General features: G+C 37.6%; 1 protein-coding gene across 1 annotated transcript in view; it reads right to left on the reverse strand.

Annotated features, from left to right (window-relative positions):
- Positions 1-18,597, reverse strand: part of ESR1 (estrogen receptor 1) — a 162,205-nt gene that overhangs the window by 8,640 nt on the left and 134,968 nt on the right. The window contains exons 6-7 of the mRNA XM_005150080.4: positions 15,119-15,257; positions 547-680 (exon numbers count right to left, since the gene is read on the reverse strand). Coding sequence (XP_005150137.2) covers positions 547-680; positions 15,119-15,257 — 273 coding nt within the window. The remainder of the gene's footprint in view (positions 1-546; positions 681-15,118; positions 15,258-18,597) is intronic.

Consider the following 18,597-nt stretch of genomic DNA (forward strand, 5'->3'; position numbering starts at 1 on the left):
TGCTATTTAGCCACCTATTTTTGAAGTGGAGATTTACAGACCAGAAATACTTATGAATTATAAAGGAAGTGGAAGGTGATGACATCAGGTTTAGATGCCTGTATTTTAATACAAACCATGATAAATGTGTCCACATTTTTGCCATAATTTCCTCTTCATTTTGTCACTGCCAAAAGGGAGGCACAGATTTACAAGTATTTCCTTTGGATTCCCTTGTGTGTGGCTCCAGTTGCTCAGTGTCTTGTAACCAGATCTTTAAGACCTGCCATCACTTAGTTCAAAACACTACTCTGATCACTCCTCACATCAGCTGAACACAGTGTATGAGCTACTTACTGCATTGTTAGTGGGTCCCGCCTGTACCCACTCAAAATGTTTTCCTGCTTCTATCCCTACCTGGTGGTTCTGCCTTCATCTGTGTTGACAGCCCCACTTTCGATTTCTGCTGTCTCAAAATGAAAACATCAGCAGTGACAACAAGCAGCATTCAACCACATGCAAGAAGCAACAGCAATTATCCGAGGCACAGCAAAGCACACCACTTACCAGAATTGAGCAGGATGATGGACTTAAGGCACACAAATTCCTCCCCTTGAAGGTTCATCATACGAAACCGAGCAGCAGTAGCCAGCAGCATGTCGAAGATTTCCACCATGCCCTCTACACATTTCCCTTGATTCCTGTGTGAATACCATCAAGGGGGAGATATTCATAGCTTTAACCTGGTGGCAGCATGAACTTTTCATTCCCCTGGATCGTTCCTCTACAATGGGATTTCATCAGTTCACTAGCTAGTACTAGACTTAATACTCTGTGGTTATTTGGTGTATGTGTGATTACAAAACCAGAGTTGTGATTACAAAAGGAGAATTCACAGTATCCTACATGAAATTAATAAATAAACAATATATTACCCCCCAAAATGACAATTTCATAAACTCATCACCAAGGCATTACTGTGGTGGAAGGTATGAGATTGAGTCAACCAAATATTTACATTGAGGAAAACATTTGTTCAGAACTACATTTTTATTTCTTGTGTGTGTGTGTGTGTTCTGTTAGCATTACTTAGATACCTCTTCCTAATTTCTTTTTCCTTTAACTGAAATAGTTCAAATACTTTGCATTTCTCTCTCCCTAATGTTTTCTGCTTTTTTCTACCTGGCGTTGAAAGCTGTGATGTTCCAGAATGCTTCTCCCATTTTCCTTAAAAAATAATAATTTTTCTTAATGTCTCCATTAAAAAATATTTTTCAATGAAGTCCTTCCTTCATAAGCTCAGGAAGGAATTATGAGGCCAAAATCTTGTCTGTATGAATGACTGACTCTGATCAAAACTAGCATTTCATTCCACAAATCAGATACTTTTTTACATTACAGCATTAAACAAAGCTAAAGCTTGTGAAATCTCAAAGTGTTCAGTAATAATGGTAATTAACCTCCTCACTTTGCTCACAATACAAGGAATTCTTACTCGCTAAATTTAATCTGGTCCTCAAAACCTGAAGTTCAACAATTAATGCAGATTATTTTTTATGAAAGTTTAGCCTGCAGATTTTCTGGTTATGGAAGTTTAGTTTATTTACGGTCCTACCTTTTACCAAAACCTACCTACCTAGTTTTCCTTTTATTAGGACTTCCTAAGTGAAATTTTATAATGTAAGACAATCTGATCAAAGAGTGCTGTTTAAAGGTATATTATTTTTTAGCTTCACCTTTTATGAAATTTTGAAAATCATTGCTATAGGAAAATGCAAAAGAAATTTCAAATTATCAGATAGCTATTCCACTATAATTTGTAATACAAATACAGACTGAGCAGCTCCTAGTCTAACACTGACTATCAGCATAGACACACCTGCCTAAATCTTGATATACCATATTGTTGAGACTCTGTAGCTAATGTCTCGGCCCACATTGGATCCTTAGATAAAGCAGTCATCTTCCTTTCTGACTACATGCTGAAAAAATTCTTGGCACTTTTCAATCATGTTTAAACCTAAAACTGAGTCAAAGAAGAAAAGAGGGTGTCTGTGAGCACTCGTGCACCAATCTTCTTTCAAGTTCAGCTTCTTTCAGTGCTTGAAATTAAATATCTATCTCCCTTATCCCAGAGCAGTGCCTATAAGCCAGTGATTTTGACATATGACAGAATGTATCTCACCTGTTTTCAGAGATACTTAGACAAAGAGGAACAATATCAAGAAAACAAAGTGAGAGATACACCCTTAAAAAAGCCAGTAGGGTGTTGGTTAAAATACTGTTGCATTTGCATTTGAAAATGGGAGTCTCAAGCAAGATTTCCAATTGTTACAACAGCATTATGTCCTCTGAGTTTTCTGTGGATGGGTTGCTCCTTCTTGCCTTAGATTCCTATGGGTTAGCAGGCAGCTGCCTACTGAGCTCTCCTGAAATGCCTCGCTTAATGCCCCATTAAAGCTTAGTTTAAGGATTTAGAGCTTTAGGATTATGCAGAAATTAAAAGTTTCAATGAATAATATGGCAAGTAGCCTATATTAAGAAAACCCTATATTTTCATGTCTGGCTAAGACATTTATTTACTTGCTTCCTAAGACCCATCAACCCACTGTCAGCCAGTATTCACAACAGTTCAAAATACTATATAGTCTGAGCAAATTGCAAAAATTTGCATAGCTAACACCACAATTTAAAAAAGAAATAATAAGTTATTTGTAAAATGAGACCTTTTCAAAAGTCTAATGGTGACTCACAGGATGGAAAAGATATTTTGATAGAAAGTAAGAATTATACCCAACTTGTTACAAAAATGGTTCAATGGACTATAATTTACAAGATCAATATTCCAATCAAGATCCTCTTGTTGACAAGCACAACTTCTGGACAAAAATCTCTAGTCCTGCAACACATAGTTCATATGCCTGAGTCTCCACGTGCATCTATTTTCCACCAACTGAGCTCATATGGGAGATGAGAAATAAAAATGATAAAATTTAAGAGAATCTAAATAGTTCCTAACCTCATTTGCTCTGCTTTCCACTGTGTGTGAAATACCAGGGTACTGTATAAGAAAAAAAAGAGTATTTCTTTAGGTAGATCTAAGAACCTTAACTAAAGTTAAATACCTAGCTTTGGGTATTGTTGTGTGCAAGCAACAAATAAGAAATTCCTGTTTTATTTTCAAAGTTACACAGCAGACACTGCTCCATTAAAATCAGTAGGAACTGCAGGAGCTTAGTGTCTTTGAAAGAGTGGCTTCTAGCCAATTTTTTTATATATATCTAGGCTACAATACTGGTTTTCCTTGTTAACCAACAAAAACCATCTGAAATGGGAATCTCCAGTTTTCCTAGATTGCCTTCTAACTTTCTAACCTGAGCTGATAGAACTATTACACTTCACAGCTGTATGACCGGTTGATAGGAAGGTCTTGATACTTTTCCTGGAGGACAAATTAAGCAATAGATTTGAAAATTATCCTTATCCTACCATCCCACTGTTGTCTTTGTGTACTCTCACCTTACTGATAATGAAACAATAAAAGCTCGTTTACTGCAAAGCTTCAGAGTGCATTCTCAGAAGGGTCCTTAACATTTGGCTGTTGGAATATGTTCAGGAAAGGTAAAGCATGTGAATTAATGTCTTCAATTAATGCATAAAGGTACTACATGTATTAACTTCAGTAAGTTTACAGAATCACAGCATTGTCAAGGCTGGAAGGTAACTCAAGATGTCTTTAGTGCAACCTCCATTCAAAACAGGGTCAGTTCAATCAAGGCTTTATCCAAACCTGGTCTTGAAAACCTTCAAGAATGGAGACTGCACAGCCTCTTTCGCTTAATTATTTTCAACATCAAGTGGTTTTTTTCTTCCCTATATCCAGTCAGAACCTCCTTTGTTTCAATTTATGTCTCCTGTTTCTCAGTCTTCCATTGTGCATCTTAATAAAGACCTTTGATAACCTCCTGTAGATTTTAGATTAGGCATGCTCAAACGCCATCTCTTCCCCACGCTTTTGTTCAAGCTGAGCAAATCTACTTCTCTCAGCCACAGGGCATGTGCTCCAACATTAGTGTCTCTCCACTAGGTTTACTGGAGTTTATTAATAGCTTTCCTGCAGTGAGGGGTGCAAAGCTGAATGTGGTATTCCAGATATGGTCTAATGACTACAAAATGAAAGCAGAGTAATCCATTCCCTTGCTTTACTGCCTACGCTACCACTAATACAGCCCCAGCTACTGCTGGACTTCATTTGCTGCCATTCTCAGTACTGGTGCATGCACAGATTGCTGTTTGTCAGCACTTCAGGTCCTTTTCAGGCAGAATTGTTCCCCCGCTATTTAGGTCCCAGTTTTAACAGTAGCAGTAGATTAAGTCTATTTCAGGTAAAGGTGCATTCCTCCTGCCTAAATTACATGAGGTTCCTATCAGTCCATTACCCCAGCCTGTCTATTTCTATCTGTGTGGCATCTCTGCCCTCGAGCACATCAACTGCAGGCCCTATTTTGGTGTCATCTGCAGATCTGAAGACAGTGCATTTCATCTCCTCTTCCTGGTCATTGATAAAGTTTCCAGGTTTCAGGAAGCAGACACAGACCAAAGGCTGACAATGTATTTGTTGTCTCTCTGGCTTCTTTGATCATGGTACCTCATTTGATAACAAGGCATTGCAAAGAACGGATGATATCCACCAGATTAGGAGAGGGAAGGTCATCTTAACAAATTAGTAACGTGGTGACAAAGCCTCTAAAAAAGGCTTGTCACAGGATGTGCTCTTAATCATAAAAGTAGGTTAGGAAACAGGGAAGGTATGATTGAGAGAAAGCTGCATGCACAACTTTCACATCGTCAGTTAGAAGGAAGTGTTGTTACAAACTGTCTGAGTAGGAGCATAAAGTGGATATGTCTTTCTAGAAAAAACTTATTATTAATAATTATTATATTTTATAATATAAATAGAAGTCTCCCAATCACTGGTCTACTGTCTTGTAGAAGATATTTACATAGATAGACTGCAATCACTGGCTGGAAGGTCAACATAGCATTGTGCAAGTAATCCAGGAGTTTCTGAACTGTGTTTATGATAACTTCTCAATGCAAACAGCACAGTGACCAACCAAGGGCAATGCTCTGTTGACCTGCTCCTCACAAACAATGAGAAATTGCTGGTGAATGTGGCCACAGATACGAAATTTGGCTGTAGCAACCATGAGATGTGATTGAACTCAGGATCCAGAGTTAGACTGGAAATGCAAACAACAGAAATATAACTCTGGGTTTCAGAAGAACAGGCTTCAGTTTACATAGGGATTTTTTTTTTTTGGCAGAATATTCTTGGAGACATGATGGGGAAAATTGTCAAGCTAAGTACCAATATTTTAAGAAAAACTTAAGAGAGCTCGGGAACAAGCTCATCCCATCATAGAGGAAGACCAGGTATTTCAACAGAAGATCCACTTGGCTAAACAAGGAGTCCCTTACTGAACTAAAAGGCAGAAGAACATATAAGAAATAGAAATAAAAGCAGGCAACAAAGGAGGAGTATCAAGACGCTGTGAACATTTATGCCTGAAACTAAGGAGGACCACAGAGGGTATTAAGAAGGGATTTTACAAGTATGTTGGTAGCAAATGTAATAGCAGTTGATGAATGGGGGAGAAAGCCTGGTGACTGACTATATGGAATAGACTGAAACAATAGCTATTCTTTTGTGTGTGTGACAGATTTCACTGGCAAAACCATCAGAAGCATATTGACAGGTTAGGGAATTAGAGAACCAGTAATTACTTTGAAGAGTAATTCCAGACTTTGAAGGCAAATGAGTTTCATTTCAGGGTGCTGAAACAGCTGGTCAATGTATCCATTGGGCTACTACCTATCACATAAAAAAAAAGTCACAAAGACTGAAAGAGGTCCCTGACAAATAGTAGAAAAATAATTCAACTTTGACAAAATCACGGAGGATCTAGCAAACCAGATTGTGCTTGACCAACCTCATTTCCTCTATGATTAAACAGTTAAATGATTAGCGGGAAGATGGTTGACGCAATATAAATCAACTGAAGTAAGGCTTTTGGTTTAAAGCATTCTAATCATATGTTAAGCCATGGAAGCACAGGCTGAGCAGACAGACATGAGCAGAAAACAGGCTGGATGACCAGAAACTAAGTGTAGCTGTAATGACAACACTGATTTTTTGGTAGATAGTAAGTACTCCACAAGTTGACTCTGGAGCCAGTGCTGTTTAACATATTTGTCGATAGTCTGGGTGATGATAAAAGGTTGAACTTCAGTTTATGGATGATACTCAGTTGGTGCTTGGTTGATAGTCTATATAGCACAACCTCAGTGCTAGATGGATCCTGGAGGAGTGGGCCAACAGAAACCTCATGAAGTTCAACAAAGAGAATCACACCATTCTGTACTCAGGGCCAAGCAGCAGCTCTCCTTCAAAATGGAAACCAAGTAAAATATAAGCCTACAGCATTCTCTGTGGATAAGGTGAATTGCATGCAAATTATGTTAGGAAGAATGTGGCTGGAAGAACAAGAGAAATTATGTTTCCTCCACCTCTATTTGGCCCTGCTGCGATTATGCAGACTATGAGGGGCCAATTTCAGGCCCCTCAGCTCAAGAACTATGTTAGATATCTCCTTGTGTTGTGGAGATGATCAGGGACATGCAGCATGTGGCCTGCAAGAAGGGGTGAGTGACTGCATCTGTTTGGTCTGATGAGAAGAAAGCGAAGTATGTAGGGGAGGGGACAGTCAAAACTGCTGGAATAGGCATTACAAACAGCTTATAACAAAGTCTTCTCAGGAGCAGCAAGTATTAAATCAAAAGGCAATTGCAATAAGCTACAGCTTGAAAGGTTTGGGCTGGATTGTAGGAGTGTAGTGCAGCCCTGAAAAAGCTACCGAAAGAGGATGTGTCTTCTCCGTTCTTAGTGACTTTCAAGAAAGCTAGGCAAAGACACAGCTGGCCTAAGATGGTGTTGGCAGTGGTCTTGCTTCAAGAAGCAGGTTTGGACTAGACGATCTGCAACAATAATTTTGTGTCTACAGTAAATTGCTGAAGAGGTTCCTGCAAGAGTTTAGTTTCAGAGGGTACCATTAGAGGCAAGGACTTATTACTGGTGTAGAGCTTTTTAAACAAGAATCCAAACATTCAGTCAGCACCTGAGTAAAGAATAAAAGCAATCCTTAAATCATGCAAATAAGGCTTTATGTACTAATGCACCGGTAAAAAAACAATCACTCCTCCCCCCCGCCAATTTTACAGTATTTTGGCTTCACTTTATGCATAAATCTGGCACAGAATATAAAACATAGAAGAAAAATAAGATGTAAATGCTAACCCAGCTTTCTCATAATTCAAAATCACTTCAGTTTAAGTGTAGACTGTATTTTGGAGAAAGGTTTGGAATGAGTACAAACCTTTTTATTTATTGTAGTCTATTCATTCTTAGTGCATATCTTCTCAGTATTTTATCCTCCTTACATCTCATTCTCATATTTCTATTATATTTGGTTAGATTTACTTCTATTTCATTAAGGTATTCTGTCATGGCATAGGCAAGAAAGAATGTCTATCTACCCAGAGGTAAGGAAACAAATCCAGACGGAGGAAACCTAAAGTGAGAGTATCTGCATTTTTCAGGAAATTTCCCTCAAGTATTAAATTTGCTGTCTTTCTTTATTTTTTTTTTATTTTTTTAGGAGGTATTGGGGGTAGTTCACCAAAATCATTTTCAGCTGATTTACAGCACTGGTACTGTATTTCTTGTTGTTTAAACAAATGCAGTATTTTTGGCTACTTACTCAAAAATATGTGCCATTAGTGTCAACACATGAATCACAGTCTGAGAATCAATCACAGCTGTGCAACTAGAGAAGTACTGGACTGGAATTAGCATAATTTAACATGGAATCAAGCTTTTTTCTCTTCAAGAATTTCTTGAAACCGACATTTGCCAAATAAGTAAAACTGAGACATGAGTTCCAAGCATAATTTTGAAGGAGGAAAAGAGGCAGGAGCAGAAGGGAACCCTAAGAGAACTCTCTTATCCTCCACTGAGCTGGGCAGTTTTTTTATACCCTTTCATACAACCAGCCCCTTTGAGTTACTGCTGCTGGCATCATTACTTCCCAAAACAGGTGGAAAAAAGTGGTTGCCTCCACACAGCAGCAGTTTTCACCCAGCACAGCTCTCTCTTCTACATCAGCAAAGCAACAATTAGGATTGAAACTTAGGCTCAAACAGGAAATTCCTGCCTCTTCCAGTACTGACAAAATCTTCAGCCTGTCATGCTCTGAGGTCTGTTAATTTTTTCCTCTGTCTCTTTTGGCTTCTACTTGAGCTAGCTCAGAACCAAAAGTCTAAGTGTCTTTCCTGACTAGATCAACAGAGGATCATTTACCTAGACAGATAAAGGAAGAGTATGCTATAAATTTCATAGAATCATAGAATGGTTTGGGTTGGAAGGGACCTTAAAAGATCATCTAGCTCCCACCCCACTGCTGTGGGCAGGGACACCTTCCACTAGACCAGGTTTCTCTCTCATTTCAAAAGTAGTCAATCAGACCTGAAACATGTTTAATTAACTATTAACTACCTTTTTAATTATTTTATTGGTATAATATTATGTGAAATGGATCCACAAATGTCAGCAAAAATCTCTCAAATGCTGTTACAATAATTCTAACAAAACTGATCTGTTTTTTTTGTTGCATTTGAGACATTTAGATTACAGATTTATTATGAAGGCTTTCCATTTGGGAATAATAAAATTACAATAATTGGCTGAAAAAAATTATTCTTTTTGACAGGAAGACCTTTTTCAGCTTAATTTATATTCAGTCTGAATCACCTTAGAGCCAAAAATATTTCAAAATTCTCTTTGTACCAGAAATGCAAAGAAAGTTTCATCTTGGGCAAAGAAAATTTAATTTTGGAAAGATCAGCATCACAATTCAACATGACCTAGAACTGAGGCCTGAGCTTCCAAGGTCAGAGTGACTAGATGAACCAGAAATCTTAGAACTTGTGTAGGAGCCATCTTGTATCCAGAAATTATTTCATTCTCACTGAAAACTTCTGTTCGGTGCCTACAGACCCACCCAGGAAACGTCTTTCGCTGATAGCTGAAATTTGGGAAGATCATAATGAAAGGGGATTTTCTTTTATTTTTCTTTTTTTCTTTTTTTAAGATTTACTAATTTTGATCATTAAGCAGCACTCCTCAGAATCTAGAAGGGTACTTCTGATTTACATTTAGTTGTTTGAATTACAAAATTTGTTAGTCTTTGAATTTTGCTCCAAGGCACAGTCAAGACAGATACACAATAAGCAGAAATTACCCTTGTGCATTATTTAACAAGTATAATTCTGTATCTTATGATTTATTTCTTTTTGTTCTGTGGAGTCTGCAATATAATAATGCATCTCAAAATCCAGCAATTAAGTGAAAAATGAAAGAGAAATTAAATTATTTAAAAAGATTCCTTAACTTTCTGCAAATTGATCCGCTTAGCTCTGTCAGGTAAATAATCTGACAACAAGATGATTGTTTGAGTTGGGCTTCTAGCATGGAATCTATTACTATTAAAGATAGGATGAAAATTAAATGTACAATAGTTTCTCAAATTTAAGTTGAAGTGAACTTTGGATACAGTTGTTGACAGGACTATGGGCTTTTCCCCTTCGAAATAAATAAGAGCAGCAGGTCACTAATGAAGCATTCTGAATCAAGTATCTGTGACCATTTTGCTTCCATTTTTCTAATAACTCAATGGTAATTAATGCATCCACAGTTACTCTGTACCAAAAAAAACTGTCATTCATTTACTCAAGTGACAGGTGTGATGTCCTCAGGCATTTAGAACATTTTACAAGGTGAGTGACTAGTAAAACACACTCAGATTTCATCCTGAAGCTTTTCTATTGTATCTAATCTGTCTATCAAAACACTGGAAAGCACTATTTCCACAGAAAACTTGAAAGATTCTTTTTAGATGTGGTGAGAAATTTTGAGACCAAAGCCATGAAAGCAGTAAATTATTCAGCTGCTTAGTCTTATAGTGAATGCTCTAAGTCTTTGTCCTACTCATGCTAGCTGAAGTTTAAGGAGATTCATAGTCTTCTGCATTACTCAGTATGAAAGTCAGGTAAGGGAGAATCCTTCATTCTTCATCTGAAAGAAAAAGCTCTCCAGAAGAGACAGTGAACTAGAGGTTAAACAAAAAAACCATAAACCTGAACAACAAACTAGATTTCTCCATAGAAAGAAGGAAATAACCTAGTAGAAACAGGGAAATACTGACTATACTTAACTGAAATTTTGTAAGTTCTTTCACTGTTTTTTTTTAGTTGCTGGACTTTTTTTTTGCAATCATGATAAGAAAATAACACTAGAACGTAACATGAGAATAACCATACTGGCTCATATTAAAGGTATATTTAGCTCTAGACTAAGTGTATAGGCATTTGGATCTGCTGATTTCAAGTGATTGCCTCTAGTACTACATTGGAAGAGACAGTAATTTGTGGATTACCATACATTGGATTGAGTAGATTCCCAATGAGTCTGTGACATTATGCAATTCCTATCCTCTCTATTTTGTTTCCCTTCTTTTGTTGTGCACCCCAGGCAGAAAATCCAGTCTATTTAGTCCTTGCACTCTCTTTCTTTGATTGCTTTATGTAACCCATCAGGTACCTTTCCTGTTCTTTTCAATATTCCTGTTAAGATAAGGAAAATCAGAAGGGCATGGTGTTCTAAGAATAGATGGAGCACAGATTTAAATAGGGGAATAACAATGATCTTTTTCTTTGCCCTGTTGCAACTATTCCTGAGGATGGGAAAGTTGCAGTCTATTCACATTTTGACTGCTGGAGATCAAAGAACTGCTGATTCCATAGAACTGACTACTGTAAAGTGACACAGAAAGATAATTCAGAACGCAGGTTATGGAGATTATGGTTATTCTTCTGTATACCACAGTACACATTTGCCTACATACGATTTGTATCTTGTTTAATACCTTTTGGAAATCCAACAAGTTCTCCCTCATTCACTAGCTTGTTAATTCTTCAAAGATCTCCAATGTATTCACGATGCATGACTTTCCCTTACAAAATGCATTAGGACTCTTTGCCATTACGTCAGGTTTATTCACACCTCAACCTTTCTTCTTTAGATGATATCTCATCAGTTTCCTTACAATGGTCACCAGGCTTACTGGACAGGGGTTTCACCCACCTTTTATAAAATGCAGCCCTGTGTTTCCCATGTTGCTGCTAGTGAGGATGTTTCAGATCAGAAGTCATCCACCTCAAGTCAGCAATTCAGCTATTTCTACCATGAGTTTCTTCACAGTTATGTTTCAAACCTTCAAGTAGCCTCTGACGAGCATGATACATGAATGCAACAAATCTTTTAAAATGTAATAAAATAGGGCTTTCTTATTCATGAAGAAACATTACGTTTTCTTCAAGATTATAAACAGCCTATTGTCAGGCCTGACAAATTTCAGCCTTGCTCTAATGACATTTTTAAAGCATAGTTTCTTGGGACTGCTCCAGACAGGAAACATCTGGTTTGTCGCATTAGAAACTTAAGCCTTTACTTCTTCTTATACAAGATAGCAATTCTCAAAAATGGAATATGAAAGATTTGCATCTAGCCTGGGCTTGCTTTCAATGTGTCAGGTACTGTACATTAATTGCAAGTACTGTGAGTGTGCCATTGTATTTCCTGATTGGGCCTATTTTCTAATTCATAATTATTGTCACTTGAAGTTTTTTAATAGTGTCATTTATGCACTGTAAAAAATGTATCAGTTATATCTAACTGGCAGACTGCTAAAAGTCTTGATTTTGAACAAGACTCAAGTGCTTCTGTAGTGTGATAACAGAATAAGAAAGGGTGCATTACCTCACAGAATACCCTATCTAATTACAAGGCAGAGTGGGAGTAGTAAGGGATAATGTGATGATATTCATCCATACAGAATGATATTAGTCTACACATACTGGCAACTTAATTGTTGTATAATTTTTTTTATAAGCAAACCAAAATTTTAAGAGGGAACTAAAAATTAATAACAAAGGGCTGCTTTACAGATATTTTCAAGGAGTCTTCCAAGTGTAAAATGTTACATAGGAAAATTATAGAGGTTTTTATCTGAAAATGTAACAAGTAGATGCTCACAGAATAATGCAGTCTCTGAAAAATCTTCAGAGACAAGACAAGCTCATGTTTAATATGATCCTAGTAGACAGAATGAGTCAGGAGAAGAAAAATCAGATTTGTTCAAAAGAAGAGCAAAGTTGGAATGTTAATTCTATGACATTTCAGAAAGATATGAAAAAGACAGTATTTATTTAGCCAAAAGGTAAAAAAGTTGCATAATAAAACTTGACATGACCTAAGCTTTATGCATGGATGTATACAAAGGACCATTTATCTCCAAGTTTCTAAACAGAAAGAGTTTTTTAGAGACAAGAGAAGCCCTAATGTGAAAAATGAAAGGGATGTGCAAATCAGAGAAGATGTCTGCCTCAGAATGAACACAGAGAGCTAAAGGCATACACAAAACTTGGTAAAGCTCCATATTAACAATACTGACTTTGCAAAACGTCCAGAAAAACATAGGTTAGAGACAGATTAAGGTTTTACCATCTGTTGTTGGTGACTCTGGATTATAAACAGTAACTAAATTAATATATGCAGATGCTACTAACCCTAAAAATCAGGTAACAGGGAAAGTGTGATGGGGATTCAGGACAGAGTGCTGTGGATGAAAACACTGAAAAAGAGTACCCTGTAAAGAACATGCTGAAGGGTAAGGAGAGAACAGATGAAAGGAAACTATGCTACAGCATCCTTCTTTTCCTTTATTTTAGTCATTCAATCAGATGATTTCATTATTTAGAACAACAACAATAATTTGCACTCTTGTGGTATTTGCCTCAAAACTTGATGCAGTAGAAGGACTCCATTGAGTCAAACAGGCTTTGTATCAGTCTCTGACCTGCTCTCTCAAACCTGAAAACATACTTTTGCCCTTTTTTTGAAAGGCAACTTGCTGAAATCAAATTAGCATATTGAACTATTGTTAGCACTAATTAACTAGTAAATCAACAATTAACTAGCGTATCAGTGGTCCCCAGGGTCAAGTATTTTATTCATTTAATTTCAGTAAATGACCCAACCAAGTAGAGTGAGGCCTCTGTATAGTGCCTTAGAAACATATTTCTTGTCACTTGAAAATGAAAAGATACAATAGATCTACATTTTTAGAAATAGTCTTGTTTGAAAGTCAGAAAACAGAGTCTGATTTCATTATTAAGTTAATTGATTTTTAAGCCCTAAAGTAATATGCAGTTCCAGTTGCGTGCAATTGTTTTATATAATCCAGTGGAGCTGGCTTAATCTGTGTGAATCAAGTGCTCAAACTCCATTTTATTCAGAGCATGGAGAGTTTTAGTTGAGGAAAACCAAAGTTTCCAATGTTTCCCTAGCTTTTTTTTCTCAGCTATGAGGAGGAAAAGTGTTACTCTGACTCTGCTCTTCAGTTTCAATTTTTTCTCACAACCTGTACCATGGAATGTTGAAAAAATGGATAAGTCTTTGGAATCCATATTACAATTTATAGTAGTTTTCAATAATATGCTATGCTTAATTTTCTACAGTTTAAATTTTACTTCTTATGTACACTAAGAAATAATTTTAAAACTGTTGTGTTTCCTTCAGAAGACTATACTTACATTTAGGCAAGCAGATATATTCTGTATACAAAATAAGAATGTATTTTATACATATCTGGCTCCACAGCTCCACAGATCATGTGGAATAGGTTTTTTTCTAAGTCAATAACTATATATAAATACTTCTCTATTCTTATGAAATATTATATTTTATACTGTTAGGCATTATCACTGTTATTTTACTAAAATCACAGAATTCCTGAGATTGGAAGGGACCACCAGGGGTCAGCTAGTCCATTCATTCACCCACTGGCTAATGTTTGCAGAAGCTGAAGGCCCTGCCCTTGACTTTCTGTTGCCATCTGTCTGCTGCAGCTCACCGCCTCTGCATCACGGTGATAAGAAGCTTGCTCAGCTCATAGCTGCCTCACCATATACTCTATCTCCTCAGCTCTTTCTCTACCTTCTGCTTAGACCAAGATGCCAAACTCTGCACTGAAGTGACCAGTGTGCATACATAAACTCTCTCCTGCCAGCTCTGCTAAGGTGGGTGATAGTCGTCAACTAAAGAGGACTACAAATAGATAGGATTAATGTATCCTAAGTAACTTTGTCTAGACTTGCCACAATCATTTGCCAAAAACCCTGATTACTGGTTGTGCTCTTTTAAAACCCTTTTCCAAGGCTGAAATTTTCATGACTGGGAAAAAAAGTGAAGTTAACTTTGCATTAAGATAATTTGAATATATGCTCTGTGTCTATCAATCTTCCTGCTTTTATCTGTGAGGACTTTCAGCTAAAATCCAGGGTACTGTTTTATGGCAGAGATGCATGTTTTTCTCTCTCACTTAGAAATACTAACAACGTATTAGCAAGACTGACTAAAATGGCTCAGGGCAGCAAGCAGATGTGTTTTACGTACATGACTCCAGTTTTGAGGAGGAAAAAAAAAATAAAATCTTCATGTACTCTCTACAAATAATTATGACTGCAATTGAGACTACCATGATTTTCTTCCAACATTTTGGATGGCTGCTTGGATAAACCCTTTATAACTAAGAATAATTAAGAGGATTTTAGGTAAGCAGAAATAATTACATGAATTAAAGTTACTAGAGTTCAGTGTTTAATTTTAATTTCATTTAGTTTTACAACAAGCTGTACAGATTACTAGAGAAAATTGCTGCTGCCTTTGAAAGTGCTGCCAGCAGCAGCTGAAGTTTGGATAAGTTACTTTTCTAATAAATTACCAGCATCATATTCAAGAGCATTTCTAGGTTTTTTAGAGTTCCTTTTCCAATCTCCCCTACTGTAACTCTGCTTATCTTATGGAATACTTTTAAATTGTAGTATTAGTAAAATGACTATGAGTTAAAATTGCAGTAGAAATTGATTAACTTAAATAATTCATAGCAACATGCGGACTGACCTGTCCAGTAATAGGTTAGGTGCAAATAAAAGCTTTCCTGGATGTTCCATGGAGCGCCAGACTAAGCCAATCATCAGTATCTCTAGCCAGGCACATTCCAGTAGATGGACCTGATCATGGAGTGTTAAATCCACAAATCCTGAAAGAACAAACAGGAGACAGTGAAAACACTCCAACTTTATAAGAGGAACAATATTATTCAGAAAATCAGGTTAAAAAATGCATTGAAGATGGATAACCAAAAGGAAAAAGCAGTAAACCAGACATTTATTTTCTTTATATTTTAGGTTAGGTTTTGTTTATCATTAGGTCCACTTGGCTTCATCCTACAAAACAATCAGCATTTTTTAGTCCCCTTGTTTTGTTCTGGCTGTACCGTGCACAAGGAGCAGAGAAAGAGCCAGGTGAGCATCTGCAGCCCCATGCCTGTTGCTAATGGCCTGGGAAGCCAGGTGCACACTGCAGAAAGGGGCAGCCATCTGCTCCAGTGCCCTAATGCCTAGGGCCTGAGGTAGAGATAATGGAAAATGCCTCATATAAAATGAAATTATAGCTCTAGTCAGCTAACTTCAGCACCTTACCCTGGTGGAATGCTGTTTTACAGACGTGTGAATTACCATACTGCAAGTGTTGTTATCTGTGTGGAAGAGGGCCCAATACTGCATTTCAAATGAACCAGGAAGCAAAAGCTGATCCCTGCACATTCAGAACTTGCAGATGAACCCCTTGCTTGTATTTCTTTTGGATTAAAGCACTTGGAGGAAGGAGGTGACCTCTCTTACTCTAGCGTTAAACAACTCTAGAAACAACAAATGCAAAATTAAGAGGTTGCTTATAGCAATACTAAAACATGAATATGAAAGAACAGTAATAAAGGTAACTATGAAAGCATAATGACAATGGTCATTCCTGTGTTCATTTCGTAGAACAAATTCTATTATTCTCTGTTTGAGAGTCTCATTTTTCATGAACATTACTTTCAATCTAAAGATATAAGTGAAGGGGAGATTGCAGAATACAATTTATTAGACCTTAGAAAAACTCATAGTTCAAAATTAACTTAAATCTGCTAAAATGAAACGAAAAACGGATCTTATTTATATTTTACTCAGTGCTATGAGTGAAACTTATTATATAACTTTGCCCTTTGCTTTTGAAATTGTAATTGATTCATATTAGTCTTGGGGTAAAACACATTACCAGCCCAGTAAATGGCAGTGATTTTACTTCTGCCTTGTGTCCTCACTAAGTTTATATACTGAGTCAGTTCCAAAGAATACACCTGACAAACTATCTAGTTCTATCTTAAGAAAAAGAAAAAAAAAATAAATAAAAAGGCACATACTTTTAAAGTTCAATGTGCTATGAAATGCATTTTTCAAATAACAAAGAGCAAGAGAAGGAAACTTAATTTCACTAAGGGGAAATGCTTCACGAAGGGGAAATCCTGCCTGACCAATTTGGTGGCCTTCTATGATGGGGCTACAAAACTGATGGACAGAGGTAGAGCAGATGACGTCATCTACCTGGACTTGTGCAAAGCGTTTGACACTGTCCCACGTGACATCCTTGTCTCTAAATTGGAGAGACATCAATTTGATAGGTGGACCACTCGGTGGATAAAGAACTGGCTGGATGGTCGCACACAAAGAATTGTGGTCAACGGTTCAATGTCCAGCTGGAGACCAGTAATGAGTGGTGTCCCTCAGGGATCAGTGTTGGGACCAGTCTTGTTCAACATCTTTGTTGGTGACATGGACAGTGGGATTGAGTGCGCCCTCAGCAAGTTTGCTGATGACACCAAGCTATGTGGTTCTGTTGATACGCTGGAGGGAAGGAATGCCATCCAGAGGGACCTTGACACACTTGTGAGGTGGGCTGATGCCAACCTCATGAAGTTTAACCATGACAAATGCAAGGTCCTACATCTGGGTAGAAGCAATCCCAGGCACAGCTACAGGTTGGGCAGAGAAGAGATTCAGAGCAGCCCTGTGGAGGACTTGGAGGTGTTGGTCAATGAGAAAATGAACATGAGCCAGCAGTGTGCACTTACAGCCCAGAAAGCCAACTGTATCCTGGGCTGCAACAAAAAGAGCCTGACCAGCAGGTCGAAGGAGGTGATCCTGCCCCTCTACTCTGCTCTTGTGAGACCTCACTTGGAGTATTGTGTGCAGTTCTGGTGTCCTCAACATAAAAAGGACATGGAACTGTTGGAACAAGTCCAGAGGAGGACCACGAGAATGATCAGGGGGCTGGAGCAACTTTCATGTGAAAACAGACTGAGAAAGTTGGGGCTGTTGAGCCTGGAGAAGAGAAGGCTGCGTGGAGACCTCATAGCAGCCTTCCAGTATCTGAAAGGGGCCTACACGGATGCTGGGGAGGGACTATTCATTAGGGACTGTAGTGATAGGACAAGGGGTAATGGGTTCAAACTTACACAGGGGAAGTTTAGATTGGATATAAGGAAGAAATTCTTTACTGTAAGGGTGGTGAGGCACTGGAATGGGTTGCCCAGGGAGGCTGTGAATGCTCCGTCCCTGGCAGTGTTCAAGGCTAGGTTGGACGAGGCTTTGGGTGATATGGTTTAGTGTGAGGTGTCCCTGCCCATGGCAGGGGGTTGGAACTAGATGGTCTTAAGGTCCTTTCTAACCCTAACTATTCTATGATTCTATTAAACAAAATACAGTTCATGATAACTTATAAAATATTATGTTCTGTAAAAGTTGTTGATATATCGATCTTTTTATTAAAGCATCTGAGAGAGCTAATCAGTCTATTCATAAGGAACCTTTCAGAAAAAAAGAAACTGTTTTGGCAAGTCTGAAATGAAACTCATCTACCGATCATTAGGAGTGAATTTAAACAATGCAATACCTGCTATTTTTATGAAAGTGGTAAATATCGGGAAGGACAAGTGTTGTCTTTTCCTGTGTTTTTCCATTATTATTAAATGCAAAAATTAATTTCAGACTTCATAGGCTGATAGAATGGCATTTGCCTGAATCACGAAACAGCTTGAAACAATAGAGCTGAAACCTAAAAGAGCAGCATTCTTAACTACAAAGCACTGATCACAACACTCAAGAATGAAATTGGCAGAAAGGAACTGCTGTCCTTATATGGAGTACAAACAATAAATACCATGTATTCTATTAAGCATTGCCTTAGTATGCCGACACATATCAATAATGTTTTTATCTGTGCTTGAAGCACACCAATGTAGGGACACAAATCACCCTGTGGGGTCTGAAGTTTGCAAACAGTGCATTACTAGTCAGCTATACTGCCATCATCTCCCATGGATGCACGTTATTCTTCAGCAGATTGGTTTGACTGTTGAAGAAAAGCTGAGCTTGTTACAACTGTGGCAATTCACTTTCCTGTAAAACTCTGCTCATTCTTCTACAGTATTCTGGATGCCAAAATGCTTTGCTTTGTTCTCCACACTGTTTTGGCATCTATTCTCAAATCCCTTTTAA

The sequence above is a fragment of the Melopsittacus undulatus genome, chromosome 3 (assembly GCF_012275295.1).
Source record: "Melopsittacus undulatus isolate bMelUnd1 chromosome 3, bMelUnd1.mat.Z, whole genome shotgun sequence".
NCBI lineage: Eukaryota > Metazoa > Chordata > Aves > Psittaciformes > Psittaculidae > Melopsittacus > Melopsittacus undulatus.